The sequence below is a fragment of the Spinacia oleracea genome, chromosome 4, assembly GCF_020520425.1.
Source record: "Spinacia oleracea cultivar Varoflay chromosome 4, BTI_SOV_V1, whole genome shotgun sequence".
Classification (NCBI taxonomy): domain Eukaryota; kingdom Viridiplantae; phylum Streptophyta; class Magnoliopsida; order Caryophyllales; family Amaranthaceae; genus Spinacia; species Spinacia oleracea.
The window spans coordinates 1,680,671-1,701,744 of record NC_079490.1 but is presented as its reverse complement, the minus strand read 5'-3'; the positions used below and the strand labels follow the sequence as shown (position 1 = coordinate 1,701,744).

At 36.7% G+C, this 21,074-nt stretch overlaps 3 protein-coding genes across 4 annotated transcripts; 2 read left to right on the top strand and 1 right to left on the bottom strand.

Annotated features, from left to right (window-relative positions):
* LOC110801551 (uncharacterized) lies at positions 1-6,506 on the top strand. Of its 2 annotated transcripts, XM_022006909.2 has the most exons (10): positions 2-435; positions 1,848-1,922; positions 1,993-2,046; positions 2,166-2,244; positions 2,375-2,502; positions 2,635-2,718; positions 3,309-3,392; positions 3,940-4,091; positions 4,585-4,732; positions 5,696-6,506. In XM_022006909.2, the coding sequence occupies exons 1-10, from the start codon at positions 67-69 to the stop codon at positions 6,128-6,130; spliced, it is 1,608 nt and encodes a 535-aa protein (XP_021862601.1). In that variant the 5' UTR covers positions 2-66; the 3' UTR covers positions 6,131-6,506. The 2 variants fall into 2 exon arrangements, with proteins under 2 accessions (XP_056699608.1, XP_021862601.1); XM_056843630.1 differs by lacking the exon at positions 2,635-2,718 and having other exon boundaries at positions 1-435.
* Positions 6,507-7,888: 1,382 nt separating this feature from the next.
* On the top strand, positions 7,889-17,269 carry LOC110801560 (uncharacterized). Its single transcript, XM_022006916.2, has 12 exons — positions 7,889-8,497; positions 9,325-9,395; positions 9,702-9,785; positions 9,869-10,162; positions 10,614-10,753; positions 12,647-12,734; positions 12,976-13,155; positions 13,766-13,927; positions 14,633-14,826; positions 15,002-15,152; positions 16,298-16,463; positions 16,807-17,269. The coding sequence occupies exons 1-12, from the start codon at positions 8,098-8,100 to the stop codon at positions 16,893-16,895; spliced, it is 2,019 nt and encodes a 672-aa protein (XP_021862608.1). The 5' UTR covers positions 7,889-8,097; the 3' UTR covers positions 16,896-17,269.
* Positions 17,270-17,889: 620 nt separating this feature from the next.
* LOC110801569 (3-oxo-Delta(4,5)-steroid 5-beta-reductase) lies at positions 17,890-19,643 on the bottom strand. Its single transcript, XM_022006927.2, has 2 exons — positions 19,486-19,643; positions 17,890-19,369 (listed from the first exon to the last, which is right to left on the bottom strand). The coding sequence occupies exons 1-2, from the start codon at positions 19,522-19,524 to the stop codon at positions 18,212-18,214; spliced, it is 1,197 nt and encodes a 398-aa protein (XP_021862619.1). The 5' UTR covers positions 19,525-19,643; the 3' UTR covers positions 17,890-18,211.
* Positions 19,644-21,074: the final 1,431 nt, after the last annotated feature.

Here is a 21,074-nt window from a genome sequence, read left to right as displayed (position 1 = left end):
TAAACTCACCGTTTCACCAGTTGATAACAGCGGGAAGTGAGCGAGTCTACCCGCCGGAAAACGACGATGCTACTGAGACAAACAACCAGAGCTATGTCCCCTCTCTCTCTCCTCCCTTCCCTCTCTTTCTCTCTCCTCTTCTCCCCAAATCCCCCTCTGATAAACCCTAAATCCTCCTTAAACCCTACTTCACTTCCCAAAATCAATTTCAATTCCAGGCTCCGTTCTCTATCTTCTGCAATTTCCCCAATTTATTCGACGAATTCACAAACCCTAGATTTCGATGTTGAACCTTACTTATCGTGCTCGATGGCTGGTAATCGCCACAAAGTTGCTGTTCTTATTAGCGGTGGCGTCGATAGTAGCGTCGCGTTGAGACTTCTCCATGCTGCTGGTCATTCTTGTACTGCTTTCTATCTCAAAATTTGGTTCCAGGTTGAATATCTCATTCTTCATTCTTCATTTTCATTTTACCTGCATTTTGTTGAATTCTGCTTCTAATGTATGAATGAAATTGAGTAATTATATTGCTGAATTTGCTGATATTAAGTTGTGTTGATTTTGCTCAAATTTTGGTTTCAGGTTGATTTTTTTTCTCTCTTCATTTTTGTTTTTTTGCTTCCATTTTGTTGAATTATGCTTGTAATGGGATTCGGTGTTCTAATTGCTGATATCAAACGGATTTGCCTTGTATTTTCGAAGCTATCGTTCATATGTTATGGCTTCTTTCATTCGTTGGATTAATTGATTGTTCATATACTTCGAATATGTTTATAGTTCCACCTGCAATTTGTTGAATTATGCTTGTAATGTATGGATGAATTAGGTGTTTTAATTGCTGAATTTGCTGATATCAAAATGGGTTGCCTTGTATTTTCGAAGCAATTGTTCTTTGTTCGTTGGATTAGTATTGTTCATGTACTCTCTCTTAATATGGTTATAGTTCCAGTATAATTGGACCTGCAATCTGTTGATGGATTTTGGAGAATTGAGCTTTGAGCCAATAGTTGTGTGTTTATCAAAATGGAATTTGGTATATACTTCATATTTGCTGAATTATGTCATGTCACCAACTCTATATTTAAAGAGGACAAAAATGAAAAAAACAAAGCTACAGTCGCTAGGCCGGAGATTCTATTGGACTTTATAAATCGGAAGATGAGGAGATAGTGGGTCATAAGTGACTGATTTGTTATGTTCTGATATGAATTGGCATGGCCTGCAATTTTGAAGTGACTGTTATTTTGGATGATTTTTTTATTTGTAGCTAATTTTTTGATTTGTTGTTCATCTTCCCCCTCAATGTTATTGGATTGATCTTTTTAGGAAATTAAAGATGTTTCCACGCCTCTTAGAGCCTTTTCTTCCATACTTTGTGTTGCTGATGTTAAGCAATGAAATATGTAAGGATCAGGTAATTAGAGGTTCAAGTTCGACAGTATACACAGTTCTATCCTCTAATAGAAAAACATAGCAAACTTGAAGGTTGATAGTTTCGTGTAGTACCTTTGGAGTGTGATTATCTGCAGAAGATGCAACAAGTGTTTGAAGCAAGTATAACAAACTTAGGAATATGTTTTGATATGTTCTGTACTTCTGTAAGTGAATGAAAAACTCAACTCCCCTTTATACCTCTGCTATCGTGGTTATGACTTATGACTAAGGTAAATCAAAACTCCAATTCGCAAGAGTTCTTGAAGCACGCACATGTTGATATTTCAATGTCTGATGATAAGTCAGAGGGCGAAGTTTCATTATTTGCACAGATATGACCATCTAATTTGCCTTTTCTTTTTTCCTACACTTGTGTTATTGACATTTTCTGGACTTAAATGTCTATTTTGTAGGAGGACTTTGAAAACTTTTGGTCCGAATGCCCGTGGGAAGATGATTTGGGATATGTTAAGGCTGTTTGTGATCAGGTAGCTCCCTAAACTGTGGTTTCTGCTGTTGGCATTGGTTTTCGACTGAACTGGAAAGACATATTTTCAGGTCGATATTCCATTGGAAGTTGTGCATTTAACCGATGAATACTGGGAGAAAGTGGTATGTTTTCCGTGTAGCACAGGCGTGTTTTTAGTTGCTGTATGCTTTATGCACATATCTTAGCCCTCTTTTCTCTGCATGTGTTCTTAAGGAATGAGACTCATGGGACTCTCTATTAGGTCTCTTACATTATTGAAGAGTATCGAAATGGGCGCACTCCTAATCCTGATGTGCTCTGTAATACAAGAATAAAATTTGGTAAGGAGCTTTAAGGCTTAATTTCTTTGTCTTGTAAGGAATCTCCTTTTCGTCAGTTCTGGAATTTGGATGATGACATTCTTGTTCAAGGTTATATTATCTTTATAGTTCATTTTCTTTCTTCTTTCAGGTGCATTCATGGATGCAATCAGCAGTATGAATTTTGATTATGTAGCCTCAGGACATTATGCAAATGTGATTCATCCATCAACTGAAGCCCTGGATAATCCTTCTGTTTTACAGCTGTCAAGGGATATGGTAATTATGTCATCTGTGTTGATTCTATTTTTTTCTTGATCCTATATGGCTAGTGCCAAGTGATAATTGCCAACATTTTGCAACCTTTTAGGTGCTTGTTTGTTTTATCAACCATTTCTTTTGATACCTCAGGTCAAGGATCAAACTTATTTCCTGTCACATCTTGATCAAAGTCAGCTTAAACGCCTTATTTTTCCTCTGGGATGTATATCAAAGGTGAGATGTGATGGCTTGTTTTTGGTGAGCAAATATGCTTGCCATTCAACATCCTTTATCCTTCAGTAACTACAACTACAACAACAACAACAACAACAACAACAACAACAACAAAGCCTTAGTCCCAAAATGATTTGGGGTCAGCTAACATGATGTCTTCTTCAGTAACTACGATATAAAAAATTCCTTTAGCTACATCAAGTGACTAAACAACGGAATGTAGTAGTTATTGGTTCCTAAAATAGTCCCTAGTCAATAAGAATGATCTGTTGTCTCATTTTTTTTAACTTATTTTCCTTGCCTCTTAAAATGTCTTTTTTCCTTGCAAAACATGTATTTTGCTAAAGGATCTAGCCTTGATGTACAGTAGTGCAACCGTGCAAGTAATTATTGAAGTGGACTTATTAACTGCTGAAGTTCCTTTTAGAAAGCTTTGTGCAGTGACCATATACTTGGGACGTATATTTTATTCCAGAGTCTGCTAAATGTTTGTTTTTAGCTACTTTGTTCTCATTTCTTGACCCTTTTGTTGATCTTGCATACTTGTGGATTTATTTTATTTATTAATGAGTATGTCAACTTGCTTTCAGGATGAGGTCCGTAAACTTGCCAGCAAATTTGCTCTTCCAAACAAAGATAGGAAGGATTCACAAGGAATATGTTTCCTTGGAAAAGTATGTTTTACAAATTTGAATTTTTGGTGAATTTTTGGTTGCTGTCATTGGTCTTTTGAACTTTGAAGCCTCTTTCTTCCATGCTTCAATGCAAACGTCTAATTAGATTTCTTTTTTCTCTTGACTCGAGTTTATATAAGCTCTTTAGTTCAATCCAACTTAAAACTACTGTGTTTTTTAGTTAAGTAATTCAAGTTTGGTGAATCACAAATTTTATTGGAGTTTGATGTACTGGTTTCCTGTAATGATTGTACATCACTTTTTATGGCTCTATCAAGTCTACTTTTGGTCCTTGTTTATTGTGTTTATATGGCTCAATGTAGTATTTTCATATTTGCTATACTATTTTAAGTATTTATTGTGACTGCTTTGATCCTTGTCTGTTGTGTTTATACTGTGCTTTGCTAGGATAAAAGGAAAAAGGAGAATTTTATTACTTAACTGTATTGCATGTATTTATTTCTATAATGTAATTGTCTACCAGTTCTTGTTCTCTATCGAGATTGTATGCTGATTGCTGCCTTATACAGCTGATTTTCTATTCTAGATAAAATTTAGTGATTTTGTTACACGACATATTGGTGAGATGGAAGGTGTCATGTTGGAAGCTGAGACAGGGGATTTCCTTGGCCAGCACCGTGGATTTTGGTTTTACACAATCGGTCAGCGTCAAGGACTACGCCTTCCTGGGGGACCATGGTATTTTCTTGTTAGAAGTTCTATTTTTGAAGTTTCATTATTCTTTTGTCGGGTGTCTCGGGATAAGTAATCAGTGTGCAGAAGGCTTTTTTAAAAATTATGAACATATGATGTACAATGATTGTGTTTTGGCCAGTATATAATTGTTATGGAAGTTTTTTTTTTTTTAATTATGAAGGTCTCCTTATTTTTTGCCATTTTTGTTTGCTGTGTTAGGTTTTGGGAAACAATTTTTTATCTGAATCATTTCGCCTGATATTGTGATACCTTTTCCTTGAAGGAAGATATTATGATTCTTTATACCTATTGCACTTAAGATTTTTTGTTGATCATCTAGCTGTTGATGGGACTTTATAAAGGGAGAGGTAGACTTACTTTTGTGACAGGCGTGCTTAGATTTGGAGTATATGGTGTTCCTCTTAACGTTCTCAATTTTATTTCATTTTTATCTTTAAGAGGTGCTTCTTTAACAACTTTTTCTGTGGGTGCATAGGTATGTTGTTCAGAAGGACGTCAAAAATAATGTAGTGTTTGTCTCGAGAAACTATTATTCCGTTGACAAAAGAAGGCGCGTGTTTCGTGTTGGATCTTTGAAATGGCTTGGCTTGCCCCCAGACAACATGAGTGAGCTGCAGTGCAAGGTAATGATCTCGAAGCATAGATTATTTTTCATCAAACTGCGAAGTAGCATTTCATGTTCCATGTTCGATATTTTATACTTGTAGTATAATTTGATGTCAATGGGCCCTCAAGAATGCCCTTTCTTTTTTAATTGTCAGGGTATGGCTACATTTGTCTCTGTTCGAACTTTAGACGTTGTATGGTTACTTTGAGAACCATCAAGAAGTGCATATTTAGCGCTGAATAGTTCAGTATGGCTTTGTTATTCAAGCATTTAAATCCAGTTAAATTCCAAACTTTACGGTGACTGCCTTTGAATCATGTAATCATTTATCTTATGTTGTGTTTAAGACTTTGAATATCATGGTTACCTAGTGTGTCACGGTCCAAATGTTTTGACACCGGATCCGTGCGGCGCACTCTTGCCTTTTGGCGGCAAGGATACAAGCCTTGTGCGGAATTAGTGTCTCGTGGCTCGTAGGGACACGAGCAAACGTCTGATTCTGAATGGGCGCTCTTGCCTGTTGGCGACAAGAGCGAGAGACGAGGGTCGATCGGGGCGTTTGCAGGCACAAGCGGGACCGACGACGAGAATTTATTTGCGGGACTTTGTGGGATTTGGTATGCTTTAAAGCGAGTGGCGACACTATCTATAAAGGCCTACAATAAAACACAAATAATAAAGGGATGACAACAATTGGTGAGAAGTAAGGAATTTATTCATTCATACCCCTCATAGAGGTTTATTTTGAATTAGCTACAAACTAGATTGACAGTAACATCATAATATCTAAAGCCTAGAAAACTATTAGAAAGATCTTAGAAAGCAATAGATAACCAAAATACAAGTAAAGGAAGGTTGGATTCTAACATAGTGGGCTAGTGGCTAGTTTCTAGTTTTATTGTGGAAATGATGCTATTGTTTATTGTATTATGGTACAGACTTGCAAGTCATCTTATCCGCTATCTATTCTCATTTTCAGGTTCGACACGGTCCTAATTTCTATTGCTGCAGTTTAACAATGGTATCTGGTGAGAACTGCAATGGAGATGTCGCAGTTGTTCATCTATCAGAAGATGATCAAGGCTTAGCAGCTGGGCAGTTTGCTGCCTTCTACCAAGGGAGGACATGCGTTGGCTCTGGCATAATACTCGAGTCCTGGGATGAGGAAGAAGGTTTCCCAGTTTGTGAGAAGGCTCTTGAAATCGCAAGAATGGAAGACAAGTCAAAACTCGGAAAACCTGTGAAAATCAAGGTTAAACCGGAGGATCCTCAAGTGGGTCTCAATGAGAAGGCCGGAAGTACCAACTCGTCAAAGGTTACTACTAGAGGAGTAGAATCTGAAGAGAAGGTGACTGATGGCGTTTCGCCTAATTGGATGCAACAGCTGAAACAGAAAATTTTGCAGCTGTTTTAGTTCTCTTATATTTCCTCCGTTCTTATTTATGACACAATTTTCTTTTAAGGAAATTCCTTTTTAGTTGACACAATTCTATTATGGGAAAATTTTATAGGATGAATTGTCATATTTGCCATCACTTAGAGGTGAAAGTGATGGTTGGTTGTTGTTGTTAAGGGGCACTTTAACTTTCTCTTTTACCTCTCCTTATATGTGTGTCAAAACCAATTGTGTCATGTAAATAAGAACGGAGGAAGTATGTATTTCAAAAGGACGTTGGGTTGCAATTTTGTAAATGTAGTTCTACCTGTTTATTTCCCCATTTCTGAGACAAGGTAGCAGGTTCCACAGGCAGACAGTGTACTTCACATAAATCTATAACATGCATTTTGTATACATGATCTTATTCCAATTGAATTTGTTTTGAGTGGTGTGGTTGTTTATCACATTTTTTTTTTTGTTTTTGCTGAGATTTAGTAGCAGGTTTTAGCCCAGCTGCTCAAGTTAGCAGCTAGTACAGGTCACAATAGAGCTGGGCACGTGTTGGGCCATGTAAGCCCACATGTCAGGTCTCTTGTGCCGTAACGGACCGTGCCTAGAATGGGACAAGATGAAGTAGTGACGGGCTTGGCTCGTGCCTCTCTTCCATAAATTGAGGCTCATGCACGTCTTGTCACACATGCCGCTCCGAGCTGAATCGTGTTGTGCTAGTTGGATCTCTTACTAATTTTAAGATTTTTTATAGCTTAAATAGGTGTACCGATGTGCAGGTTGCCAATTTAGAATTTCGTTGTACAGTTATATTGGGTTAGGTTTTAATGTTTTATCTATTTGGACGATAATTTTTTGGTATAGTAGCCCTTTTGTTACAAGCTCGATATGGGCCTTAGGCCTTAATTAATAATATTGTCTCCGTTTTTGCGTTAAAAAAAAGATGTGCGGGTTGCCAATCGTGCCCGTGCCAAATTTTTAAAATGATGTTCATGCACGGGCCTGACCCAGTTATCGTGCTCTATTGTCGTGTTGGGTTTACAACAAAGCTCTTGCCTTGCTGGACCAATCTCACGCTGGGTTCAGACATCTCACACACCGACCCGACCCATACTCTGGTCACATAATTGATCGAATTATTCTCCACATGTAATTGTAAAGAGTTGATCAATTGTATTATAAACATTGTCAATCTCAATCTTCCCGTATCTCAATAGAGTATTGCTTGTTCCTTGGTACAACCTCTTGACCGATTGTATTATAAAATTTGTCATATTTATTAGGTAAAAGTTCAATTAAGTCTCCAAAATTCGCAAAAATATACTCCCTCCGTATTTATTTAAGAGATACATTTGGTCAGGCACGGGTATTATGAAAAAGAATTGAATGAATTAAAGTAATAAAACAAGTGGGGTTAGGTTGATATTTTAATAGGTAAAACAAGTGGGGACCATGACATTTTAAGGGTGGGATGTAGTTCTAAAATTATTTGTTTAATAGGATGGTGGGACATAAGATATATTAATAGATTATTTAATTAGTGGCGGGGTTGACAAATTACCGCAAGTGTATCTCTTAAATAAATACGGCCGAAAAAGGCAAGTGTATCTCTTAAATAAATACGGAGGGAGTAATTGTATATTTTTTCGGAACTTACAAGTGTGACATCCATTTATTTGCTTGACAACTTTTATAAGGCAAAGTTTTAGCAATTTATCATCTCCACAACTATAAATACGGAGTACATATGTAATTTTTTATTACACGCATTTAAGTGCATGGCTTGTTGAATTTAGTTTCGTGGGTTGTAATCGTAAAATAAATTAAAAAAGAAAATTCGATTTTGATTAGCGCCTTATGCGTATTATAGCGCGTTCGCCAATCCATTCTAGATTTCTATCATACGCCTTATCATCTGTTGAAGTACAGAAGATAAACCCCCCATAAACCACCCAACTGAAAAAATCCCAGAAAACCTCCCAACAACAACAACAATGGCGATTACCGGCGACATGGCCACATTTTCTCTCTCCAAAACCACCTCTCTTCTCTCTCCTTCACCTCAAAATTCTCGAACCTTCTCTGTTTCTCTCACTCTCTCTCCTCCTCCCATTTCTCCTCTTCGCGCCAATTTTTTCCTTAAACCTTCCCTAAACCACCATTTCCGACCTTATGTTCTTCGTTCGCCGCCTTCCAACGGCGGAATCGAATTATCCAGTGAAAACGATGAAGGAAATGATGATGACGACGAGGAGGAGGAGATTTTGGATTACGAAGGTTATCAAAGCGAAGGAAGTGATGAGGATTTTATCATTGATGAAGAAGAGCTTGAAGCTGAAGCTAGGGCTGTTGTTCGCGAATTTTCGACGTCTTTATCTCGTGAATTGAGGATTGGTACGTAATTTTGAAGCTCTAACAATTAGCGTTTTTCTGTAGAATCAATTTGTTGCTAAATGTACAATTAGGTTTTGTGATTTGATGTTGATATTGCAATTTGATTTTTAATTGCGCTTATTATTGGTACGTAACTTTGAAGGTCTAACTATTAGCGTTTTTTCTGTATAATCAATTTTGTTGCTAAATGTACAATTAGGTCTATGATTTGAGGTTGATATTGCAATTTGATTTTGTCATTGAACCTATTTGGTAGGAAATTATTGTAGCATTAGATAATTGCATACATAGCTCAATCTGAATTTGCTTTGAAATTTTAATTTTGTGCTTAGTTGATAGGATATTATTGTAGTATTGCATTACAACATAGTTCAATCTGAATTTGTTTTGGAATTTTATTTTATTGAGTTTGTGTATGTAACGGATGGAAGTAATTGAATGCTCGGAATATGGAGTTAATTTCTTCTGTTTTGCGAAAATCTGCTGAGAAATTGCATAAATAGCTCAATCTGAATTTGCTTAGAAATTTTAATTGCTTATTTGATAGAACGTTATTGTAGCATTAGCCAATTGCGTTACCTTTTTCAATCTGAATTTGCTTTGAATATGGAGTTTGTGCATGTAAAGATGTAATTGATGGATATAATTGTTGAAAATGCTAGGAATTTGGAGTTAATTGCTTCTGATTTGCGAAAAATCTGCTGGAAAATGTGGAATTGATTGCAGCTAGAGCTAGTTTCATACTTACATTCCCCCCACCCTCCTTCCGTTGAGAAATTAAGGATGAACACTGAACATATGCAACATTTTTTTTATATTGATCATAGAGGAAGAAGAGACTAATCTTCCTAAAGAAACGGGAGGTCACCAGAAACAGCAGAGAATTGAACCTAAAAAGGTCAGTATTTCCGTCTGTTCTGTAGTATCAACAACTTAATGTATCTGTCTGTTATGTTGTTCCATCTGACTCTCACTCATATAACATAGGGAGGAAGAGTTTGTGTGGTTGATAATCTATATGGATATATGTACAACCCAAAATAATGTGGCTTAACATGATAACAACTGCCTTGGATGTATTGTCAACACTAAGCAACCATTACTTAGGTTTCATGAGATGTATTTTGGAGTGAAACTATTTATATGTATAGAATTGCTTGATACTTCTATTTATTTGTTGAAATGTTTGGTTCTGCACATGTAGATTCCAGATCACCTTCTTCCAAAGGTTGCAATTTTCGGTAGGCCAAATGTTGGCAAATCAGCATTGTTTAACCGTCTTGTGGGGGTACTTCTACCAACCTTTAAGTTTCTCTCCTCTACTATTGTTTCTTTGTTCCCTGTTTTATACCAATCTTATTTCTTCCACAGGGTAATAAAGCAATTGTGGTAGACGAGCCTGGGGTTACTAGGGATCGATTATATGGAAGGTCTTTTTGGGGAGACCATGAGTTCATGGTCATAGATACCGGAGGAGTCGTCACACTATCCAAATCACAGGAAGAAGTTATGGAGGACTTGAATGTATCCACAACTATCGGTATGGAGGGAATCCCATTGGCTGCTAGGGAGGCCGCTGTGGCTAGAATGCCTTCTCAAATTGAGAGACAAGCAGCTATAGCCGTTGAAGAGTCACCAGTCATTATATTTGTCGTTGATGGTCAGGTGTGTTTCGCTCCTTGCCAAATGCTTCTAGATTTTTGTATCCTGCTTTCCATTGCTTTTAAGTTTTAACCCATCGATTAAGCATATTGCTTTCGTTGTTTTATTGGGACAGTTCATACTCTTGTTGATCTTCCAACAAAATCTCACTCTCTCTCTTGCTTGGGAAGAAAATCATATATAAATACTCCTCTTTCCCTCTCTCTGGACTTAAGTGTTTTCATTTCTCAAATTTGCTCAAGTGAGTGACCTGGCTTCGGGCTTCCACAGACCACACAAACACACTTACACTTTCCCTTATCCTTTTTTCCTGTGAAAGATAGAGGTGATTTGGTTGGAACAGTTCAATATTTATGTGTTGTCTTTTGTATTTTGGTTGCACCACATTTGGGTTTAGTTGATCATCTCTGCTTATTCCCTGCCAAGTAAATCTCATTGAGACAATTCTGAACAGGCCGGCCTTACTGCAGGTGATGTGGAAATAGCTGATTGGTTACGTAAAAATTATTCTGAGAAGAATATTATACTTGCTGTTAACAAATGTGAATCTCCTAGGAAAGGGCTACTGCAGGTATCAGAGTTTTGGTCTTTAGGGTGAGTTATTCATTACCTTTAAGCATCTTCAAAGAGTTCAAACTTATATCTCATTGTAGTTCATTTAATTTTTATGATGACTCCGTGCCTCGAGTTGTAGCTTCAAATAGCACCGTTCTATGTATCTTTGTTGGATATATTTGCTCTAGTTTTGCAGCAAATTCGGGTATCAATGCTCATGCAATCATTTCTCAGACAAGGAATGCTTATCTTACTGTTACTGTTTGAATTTTGAATTTTGTTTCTGATGTTCATGTTTTCCAACTCTTTAATACCCCCTTTCTGGATTGAAGTGTGTTTGGTCGTCTAAATGCATTTTCCAGTATAAGTAGTGGTTAAGTGAGTTCTCCATGACCATGCAGTAGACCATGTTGCCTAACCATGAGTAAAAGAGCCTCAAAATAGCCTTTGTGTTCTTGTGTGCGAGAATATGATTTTGGGTTACTATCTAGGAAATTTTAAAGTTCTAAACTGAAGACTGTAGCTTCTAATGTGGATAAAATGCAAAAAATGCGGTAAGACTGTTTGGAAAGGTTGAGAGGAGAAACTAGAAAGCCACATGTCCTGGTTAAGTTCTCTTAAAAGATTGTAAGGGAAGAAGAGGAATACCTAAGATGAGTCCGAGTGAAATTACAAAGGACGATTCGCGTTGCTAAACTCACGGAGGATATGGACCTAAATAGTGATCACTGTTCAGTGGATCCTAAGTAGGCACTTCCTTTTTCTCCTTCTTGCGAGATTATTTGGCCGATACTAATTTAGTAGTTCTGCTTTATTGGGACGGGAGATGTGTGGATCATGGGGGTGCAGTTATGTAGGGGAAAATATGTGTCTTTTGGGAATAACTTCGCTAATAGTTTGGTAATGATACATATATCTAGATCTACCCAGACGACCAGACCATGTCTTGACAGGAATAGTGATGGATGGTTGCTCTTGTTATTGAGAACTTCAATCATATGATTGGAATGCCTGTAAGTCTGTAACTTCGACACACCAAAGCTTACTTTTTGTCAGGTTATCAGAATATAACTCCATATTATTATTGCAATGCAAATTTTCTCCTCCCAATTAGCCGTTCTAGCTAAATAATGTAATTTCATTTTAGACCTTGATCATGGAATAATGTAGGCTGTTTCGTTACGTAAAGCCTGATTTGCATATGATTAGGTTTTATATAACGCAAAAAGCCATTATAATATTTATTTCAAATTAAACACCATGAAATCCGTTATAGACCATTTCTCGGTGAAATGGCTCATTTAGTTAGCACAAACTGAGGGTCGCGGCTACAAACAATAAGATAAGGTGCAAGCACATTACTTATTACCGTTTAGAACCTCTGATTTCTGTACTAAATAACAAGATAAGGTGTCAAAATTTAAAAAGTATAGTATTAACTGTATAAGTATGTTTCAATCTCTTGACTCACAGAAGGTGAGGTGGAAATTTAGAATTATTTTGTTCCGATGGCTGCAAAGCGTGGTGTAAGACCAGAAAATGCTGCTTCTGTGACCGTCCGACTTTCACCTTGATCATAACTGCAACCGCGGTTTTGTTATTCTTGATATTTTTTGTAGATCAAGGGATCCAACATCAAAGAACATGTGGATATTATATCTAGTGCAATGCACAAATTAGGCTTCTTAATTTCTTAAACCATATCCGGAGAAGCCAATTGATATCAGGGAAGGTCATGTTTGTTCTATAATTGTATAGGTAAGTGATGGTCAATATGAATTGTAGATGAAGATGTGTGCTTGTTTGTAAATAGCCTATAGATATTGGTTTCAACCCCTTGGTTCTTTTATCGGCTTATGAGGCTTAATGGTTGTACAGCTTGTACTTTCTCTCTGAAACGTTTTCTATTTCTTGTTCTGTTTTGTGATGTAGGTTATCACCTATTCCTATTTCTGCTATCTCTGGAAGTGGAACCGGAGAACTTCTTGATCTTGTTTGTTCTGGGCTGGCAAAAGTTGAGGTAGCGTATGGATGTTCATTTGTGATATAATATTCCTTGAACATAAAATGAAATCTGTAATAAGAAGTTAAGAAAACAGTAGACTTCTGAAGAAGCAAAAGAAATCTTAGTGGCTTGTATGTTGTTTGTTTTCCACTTTTTGGTGCTGCTGATGCTTTGAACTACTATTTGCATTTGCAATGTTTTCTTTCTATATGGCATCAATGTTTGTATAGTGCCTCATGAAGTTCACATTTTACAGGAGCCTGTTGATCTTGAAGAAGAAAATTACATCCCGGCTATCGCAATTGTCGGCAGACCAAATGTTGGAAAAAGCAGCATATTGAATGCATTGGTTGGAGAGGACAGGACTGTTGTGAGCGCAGTTAGTGGTACTACCCGTGATGCTATTGATACTGAATTTGTGGCACCAGATGGCCAGGTTTGACTACGTGTATGAATATTATGTATTTTGCTCAATGTTTAGCATTTTGGTTGTGGATATTATTCGGGTTTTGTGTGGGATGCTTGTTGTAGTGTACTATTTCTATTCCTGTTACATCATTTATCTCCGAAGGGATATTCCTGTTACATCGTACTCCAATTTTTTTTTAATGATTTACTCACTTGCATTTTCATCAATATTGTATGTGAGAGTAACATGCATAGGGTATGGTTTAGGAGAGAGAAAAACTAAATTTTGAATTTTTGATAGTAACATGCATAGGGTATTGTATGTGAGAGTAAAGTGGTGGATCCATTGTCTTAAAGTAGTAAGTTAAAAGTGTGTTGATTAAAAAACATGTTCGAAAAAGAAAGTGAGTATATTAAAAAGGAGCGACTGTTTAACCTTTTGTGACAATTCATGAAATTCTTAAGTTTTATACATGAGGACTTCTTCTGTTATTTTTGGTTGTATGGACAATGCACATGGCCATGAATGAATGTTATTGGGGAATTGAGGGTGTGTTTAGTTGGATAAAAGTTCTAGTTCTAATGTAAACAATGGACTCATACAGTGGGGTATTTATAACTTCAGACATATATTGCAGAAGTTCCGGCTTATTGATACTGCTGGAATTCGAAGAAAATCAGCAGTGGCATCTTCAGGGAGCATTACTGAGGGTTTATCTGTCAATCGAGCCTTTCGTGCTATTCGTCGCTCTGATGTTGTTGCTCTCGTGATTGAGGCTATGGCCTGTATAACAGAACAGGTAAATTGCTTTCGGTATCGTCGTAGCACTTAAGGTGATCAACATATTCTTATAGTAGTAACTAGTTTGATATTGCGTCATTTTGCATTGAAGGTCAGGGTACTCTCCAATGATGGACTTCAAATTTTTGTTTCTTGTTGGATTTGGGACGACCTTAGACTTTCACTATTCTCTTAAGTTAGAGTTCTGGGTCTGTATTAATCAAATTTTCAGTTTCTTCAAATTTTCGCTTCCTTTTCTTTGTTTAACTCGGATATACTAGTGCCTGGAGATGGTGTCATGAGACTGGCAATTCATCATAGGAAGGCATACTTGAAGATTTTCCACTTTTGATTAATTTGTTTTCTCTTGGGGCTTGGAAAGCTCTGATCCTTGGTCAGGAACACTTTTCACATTTGCTAGTTTGGAAAAAGAAAAAAGAAGGTCCCTCAAACTATTGATTTTGACCAGGTTTCCCAATTAAACATTTTATTGGCTATGTGATGGGGTGAATAGTATTTGGTATTTAAAGAGCATGTAGTTCTGTCTTTATGTCTAAGGACGTCTTTCCCTTGAAATCAACAGAATCAGCTGATAATTATCATTTGTAGTATATTTGTGCATTCACGTTAGCCGAAGAAAAAAGTGCATATGCTTCTTGATATCCTCTCTTACATCTTATTGTATTTAATCTGAGGGGTTGATACCATATGCATTATATCCTAGGATTACAAGATTGCAGAACGAATTGAAATGGAAGGGAAAGGCTGTCTAATCGTTGTGAATAAATGGGATACGATACCAAATAAGAACCAGGAGACAGCAGTGATTTATGAGCAAGATGTTAGACAGAAGGTTCGCAGTCTTCACTGGGCACCTATTGTTTATGCAGCTGCAATAACTGGTCAAAGTGTTGACAAGTAAGAACTATATTCCCAGTGGTTTCTTTTCATTATTTCAAACAGCTAAGAACTTGATTAGTCATCAACATATCTTGAATCAACTCTCATAATTAGTTTTATGCTTATATGTGAGACGGATAATTAGTTTTTATGCTTATATGTGAGACCGATTAAGTTATTTCACTGTTTATAGGATCATTGTTGCCGCCAGCATTGTAGAGAAAGAGAGATCAAGAAGGTTAAGTACAGCCACGTTGAATCAGGTTGCACGAGAGGCCGTGGCTTTCAAAGCTCCACCAAGGACTCGAGCAGGAAAGAGGGGACGTGTTTATTATTGTACACAGGTATTCTTTTATGGTTGTTTTTTTTTCTTCCTCAGAGAACACCTTAAAATATGCTTGCTTACTATGTTTTGGATCATGGTTACTGTGGTCCTAGACTTCTTACATCCTACGGTATCTAAAACAAGCATTTAGGTTCCGTTTGGTTTGGTGTAAAACGTTTTCAGTGTAAGATGATTTTTCATGGAAAACATTTTTCATGGGAAAATACAATTCAACCTAGTTTTCCTTTGTTTGGTTCATTAAAAGAAAATGGAGAGATGGTGAAGGGAGAGGGAGGTAAGGAGAAAAGGTGGAAATTTGTTTTTCATCCCTTGCCAAACCAAACAATGTAAAATGATTGAAAAGGGGAAAATCGTTTTCTATGAAAACGTTTTACACCCTATCAAACGGAGCCTTAATTCAGTGCGTAATGCCGCTTTGTCCATTGGTGCTAACATTCTTATTTCATCTATGACATGTATACTGGTATACTGTGATCCATAACAATGTCTACAGTACATGAGGAACATGTGAGCTACTAGTATTTTACAGAAATTTCAAATATTGCTACACACATTCTGTGATCAATGCATCTTCAACCTTGTATATTTGCAGTAAGTATTGACAAATCACTGCTGAGGAATGAGTGACAGACTGTAGGTAACTGAAATATTCTTAATGAACAAAAGAATACATTCAAAGTGGGGCATAATTTCAATCTAGTATTTCCATATTATTGATTGAAGCTGGTCTTACAGACCGCAATCATGGCATGTGTAATAGTAATTTTCGCAGAAAGAAGTACTAGGTGCAAAACTTAAGTCACATAATCCCATCCCCTCAAAAGTAAGGATTGGACATGATACCAGTAAACCCTAGTATAGCTGTGGTATCCCCGTTTTCTGTCACTCGAGCTATATGTATATAATCTTGGAAATCTTGTGTGTATTTCTCCACTACTTTGAGGAAAGGGACTTATTTTCCCGGATATCTCGGTAGTCCGTATACTACATGTGACCATTATTCTGGATGGAAGGACTAAGGAGTACCTTCTATTGCTGAGCAATATTTGCTATATTAGCATAAGCTTATTGCTAGATTTTGGTAAATGTTTTGGGTGCATTGCTATTTGTAAGTTCCCTAAGGCTCACACTTTGTTGTCACAGGCTGCTATCCGCCCTCCTACGTTTGTTTTCTTTGTCAATGATGCAAAGCTCTTCTCTGAGACTTATCGTCGTTACATGGAGAAGCAATTGCGTTCTGATGCTGGATTTGCCGGTACACCAATCCGTCTTTTATGGCGTGGCAGAAGGAAAACCAGCAAAGATGCAGGTTATTGTTTCGTTTTAATTATATACTTCCTCCGTTCTTATTTACATGATGCAATTTCCTTTTTAGTTGACACAATTCTATTATTGCATCACCATTGTCATATGTACCCTCACTTTTTTGGAGATTTGGTGAAAGTTGATGGTTGGTTGGTTGTTGTTAAGGGGCACTTTTGTCCTTTAACTTTCTCTTTTACCTCACCTTAAAATATGTGCCAAAATCAATTGTGTCATGTAAATAAGAACGGAAGAAGTATTATGTTTGTACTGGAAGTTGCAACTGGAAATAGTTGTCAGTATATTACATGCTGCACTGCTGAATATTAATACTTGCATAATTTTTACAGGAAGTTCAGTAACAAAGACACGAGTAAATCCCCCGAAAAATAAAAATCAAAGAAAAGAAGCAGTTAACCGTATAGTACTTTCTCAGTAGACGAAGCTGCAGGAAACAACAATCTGCATCACCGGTAAGAGCTGTACTGGAGAACTTTTGCTTGGTGGTCCAGTTGAATATCCAAGAGACAAGTGACAAGTATTTGTAAACCCGAACCCGAAAGTGACCCGTATTAACCCGAAAACAATTTTCTCACAACCCGACCTGACCGACCCGTATGACAGGGGTACTATTAACGATGGTGCAGCTATTACAATCTACATTGCTGGTTTTGTGTATAGCTTATGTTTGTATAGCAAAACTGACAGTATCTGGTTACACTTTATAATTGTACAACTACCTTAAGGTAGCATTTGATTGAGTCACACGTATACGTCGTAATATAATAACTGTTCTAATTTGCTTTTTCTGTAGTAACTGTTCTAGTTTGTTTTTGCTGAACTAGATATAGAGTTTAACACTGATGTTAATTACAAGCACTTGCTTTTGACATTAACAGGTTCAGACTCCATTAACAGGTTCAGAATCTTTGTTGGAGATCTCTGCAGGTCTAAATATAGTAACTGTTCTGTTTAGTTTCTATTGAATTTAGCACTGATCTTAATTAGAAGCACTTGCTTTTGACATTTAACAGGTGCAGACTCCATTAACAAGTTCTGACTCGTTGTTGGAGATCTCTGTAGGTCTAAATATAGTAACTGTTATGTTTAGTTTCTATCCAGTTTAGCACTGATCTTAATTACAAGCACTTGTTTTTGACATTAACAGGTTCTGACTCCATTAACAGGTTCAGACTCTTTGTTGGAGATCTGTGTAGGTCTAAATACAGTAACTGTTCTGTTTAGTTTCTATTGAGTTTAGCACTGATCTTAATTACAAGCACTTGCTTTTGACAATAACAGGTTCAGACTCTTTGTTGGAGTTCTCTTTAGGTCTACTGCAAGGTTCGGCATAAGTTTTGGTAAGTTGAATTTACATTTCAGTTTTCATTAACATAAGTGATCCAAAATGAAAAGAAAGTTGCTGCTTCGGGTAAGAAACGAAAAATGAATTAATTTAATTCACTTTTAGGATGATTAAAAATACAAAACATACCCGGTTACATGTAAAGTAAAATACAACTGAGTGTACCTTCTACTAATTGACTTTTAGGAGTCGCATTACTCCCATCTTACAATAACTTAAAACATAAATATGACCAATTACAATTACAATTACAATTACTTAAACAAACATACAACTTTTTCATTTTCTAAGAAAAACGAATTAATTTAATCCACTTTTAGGAGTCACATACTCACATTACTCCCATCATACAACAACTTAAACAAACATACAACTTCTTTTCCACTTTCTCAAGGAACAATCTTGTAGGCCTTCATCTTATCAATCCAAGAAACAAAAGAGTTCTTAGTATTCCTAAACCCCAAAAAGCCATGCTCCTTACTTTTATTCATAGTATCCAAATGCCATTCCCCATCAAAAGCTTTATCCAAAAACCACCAACTCCCAACCTCCTCCAACTTTGTAGCCACCAAACCATTCTCCCTTATAATCTCTTCCCAAACCCCTTCCTTGCCTTTCATCCTCTCTTCAATACTAAACCTCTCACCATCCTCATCAAAATCCGCTATCTCCACCTCAAACTGCTCCCCTAAAACTCTCCATAGCTGTTTCCATTTAAACACATCTCCATTACTACAATTAAACGCTTCGTTTTTAGCATAAGGATCAACTGAAGTCCAGATTTGATGCTCTGCAATCAAATCAGCATCAGAAGCTTGAGAGTAACTCTCCCATGAAGCTTTTGTACCTGGGAATTGAAGTGGGACCCCTTCATGCTTACAAATTGCAGCATAAACACATAAACTACCCACAACATTCATCAGACTATACGGGGAAAACCCGAATATACTTCCGGGTCGATGAACAGACCAAGTTAAACTCTCCTTCTTAGCAATCTCAGCAAATAAGATATCTTCAAGATCGTAATAAAAATTGGGGATATCTAACCTAGGCATGTCCTCATTGAAAGGAGGGTCATGATGTTGATGATCGATCTTCTTCCCCCAACTTTCAAAAGGCCCAATGTAGTGCTTCATCCCTGTCTGTAAACAAATATGTTTGAGATTCGGAGAATTCGGGATTGTTGAATTCAACACGTTACGAAACATCTTGCTGTTAAGCTCCCGATTCTCAGCTTCTGAATCGCGGTTTCCCCAACAAACGTAGAAGATGTTGGTGATGTCTGTGAGTGGGGAGAGCTTTGAAACGGCGTCGTTTTCATCGGAGATGTCGCACTGGATGTATTCGATTGGGTGGTCGGAGTTCCAATCGGGCCGTGGACGGCGAGCGACGCCGTAGATTTTCCAGGGGCCGCCGGGGGTGTCGGAGAGAGGGAGGATTTCGGCCAAGCTGTTGCCGACGATTCCTGTGACTCCTACTATTAGAGCTACGCTTTGGTAGTTTCTTGATGATGATGATGATCCTTCATCTGAGTCTTCGAGTTTTTTCTGCAAAATTATATACGAATAAAAAACAATGAAACAAATTAAATTCTGTTAAACTATATGAATTGATGCAATAAATCAAATGATTGATTGAATGAATGAATGCGCCGATTGCTTGCCTTAGCTGCGCCGATTGCGCCGGCCCACCACCAGCTCATGGTTTGAATGTCTGTTGTAGAGATAGAGAGAGAAATGAATGGGAATTGTGAGATGATGATGAAGAAGAAGATGATGATTGGGGAAGATGAGAGGGGAAGGACAAAATAGCAGGTCAGGTTATTAGGTGGCAACGTGACTAATTGATGACGTGGAATTTGAGATTGGATTAGGATGTTTTGTTATGGGGAGTTACGAAATACGGCCCATATAAAACTACAATAAAAAAAAACCGGGCCATATGGCCCATATTTACTTAGATAGTGAACCTAAATTGAACTACAATGCGGCAATGCACACATCTGGTGTACAATAAATTTATGAATATTAGTACAGTTTTTACCTAACTTTTTTGTAATATAAGTAATCTAAAATGAAAAGGAAACTATTGCTTCGGGCAAGAAACGAAGAACATATTTATTTAAGAGAAACTTTTGTGTGTAAAACCGCATAATGAATAGACCATTTTTTTGGTACTAACTAAACTAGTGTAAAACATAATTAAAATTAATGAAAGCATAACTAATTGAATAACAAAATAGTTAAGGTATAAAGACAAATAGTTATTATTTTTTAACAAACTTATTATTAACTAAAACTTATAAAATCTTAACTAATTGATCTCATTGCTTAACTAATCAGTTTCATTGTTTGACTAATTGGTTTGGTTGCATTACGAATTGGTTTTGTTGCTTAACTAATTGAATTTTATACTTAAATAATTTGTTTTCGTGGTGAACTAATTAGTTAAAGTGCATAACTAATTGGTTCCAGTGCATAAAAGTGGTATAATGGTTAGGCTGTCTTTTCTAAAAGTTTGTATTAATTTAATTTGATTTGCACAAATGCTTATTTAGAGGTGGTGTATACTAAATATTGTGCATCTGAATAAAAGTTAAATCAAAATATTTAAAAGTTATCCTGGTACAATAATGTTTAGGCTATTTATTTTTTAGTGATACTTTTTAGGTTTAATAAAAATTTATCCCTTCAAAAGTTATCCCGGTACAATAATGTTCAGGCTATCTATTTCCTTTCCCGCTCATCAATAGACTTGACAAACAAATCGTGTGGATCGGATTCGAATTGGGTCCATTTGGATCACTTTCATTTTGGTTCGGGTTTGGGTATGAGATGGGTCCATTTGGGTTTCCGATTTAATTTGGTTGTTTGATGGTCGGATTTGGGTCAGGACTTTGGGAATATCATATCAGATCATATCGGTTCGGGTCATATTGGATCGGTTTTTTCGGATTAGATCGGTTATTTTCGAGTTGGATTGAACTTTTCACGTTACAAGTTTTGATTTGATCATCATTCATAAAATATTCAATTATTTCAATAATTATTCTCATGTAACAATATTTCTTTCAAAATAATGGTAAGCGTTTATGGTTCGGGATTTAGTAAACGATAAGGGTGTTACAACTTACAAGTGATAATTAGGCAACTCTAATCTTAGTTCTACTAATCTATGGTCGAGAAATAGACCTGTAAAAAACTTATTTGATCCGAGAACCCAACTTGAACCGACTTGTATTCGTAAGGACTG

Excerpts from the sequence above, each read along its gene's own strand:
- LOC110801569 (XM_022006927.2), bottom strand. The coding sequence starts at position 19,524 with ATGAGCTGGTGGTGGGCCGGCGCAATCGGCGCAGCTAAG. Across the intron at positions 19,370-19,485 it reads GCGCAATCGGCGCAGCTAAG|AAAAAACTCGAAGACTCAGA; the intron begins GCAAGCAATCGG and ends ATAATTTTGCAG.
- LOC110801560 (XM_022006916.2), top strand. The coding sequence starts at position 8,098 with ATGGCGATTACCGGCGACATGGCCACATTTTCTCTCTCCAAAACCACC. Across the intron at positions 9,786-9,868 it reads TGTTTAACCGTCTTGTGGGG|GGTAATAAAGCAATTGTGGT; the intron begins GTACTTCTACCA and ends TTTCTTCCACAG. Across the intron at positions 13,156-13,765 it reads TTGTGGCACCAGATGGCCAG|AAGTTCCGGCTTATTGATAC; the intron begins GTTTGACTACGT and ends CATATATTGCAG.
- LOC110801551 (XM_022006909.2), top strand. The coding sequence starts at position 67 with ATGCTACTGAGACAAACAACCAGAGCTATGTCCCCTCTCTCTCTCCTC. Across the intron at positions 4,092-4,584 it reads CGCCTTCCTGGGGGACCATG|GTATGTTGTTCAGAAGGACG; the intron begins GTATTTTCTTGT and ends GTGGGTGCATAG. Across the intron at positions 4,733-5,695 it reads TGAGTGAGCTGCAGTGCAAG|GTTCGACACGGTCCTAATTT; the intron begins GTAATGATCTCG and ends TCTCATTTTCAG.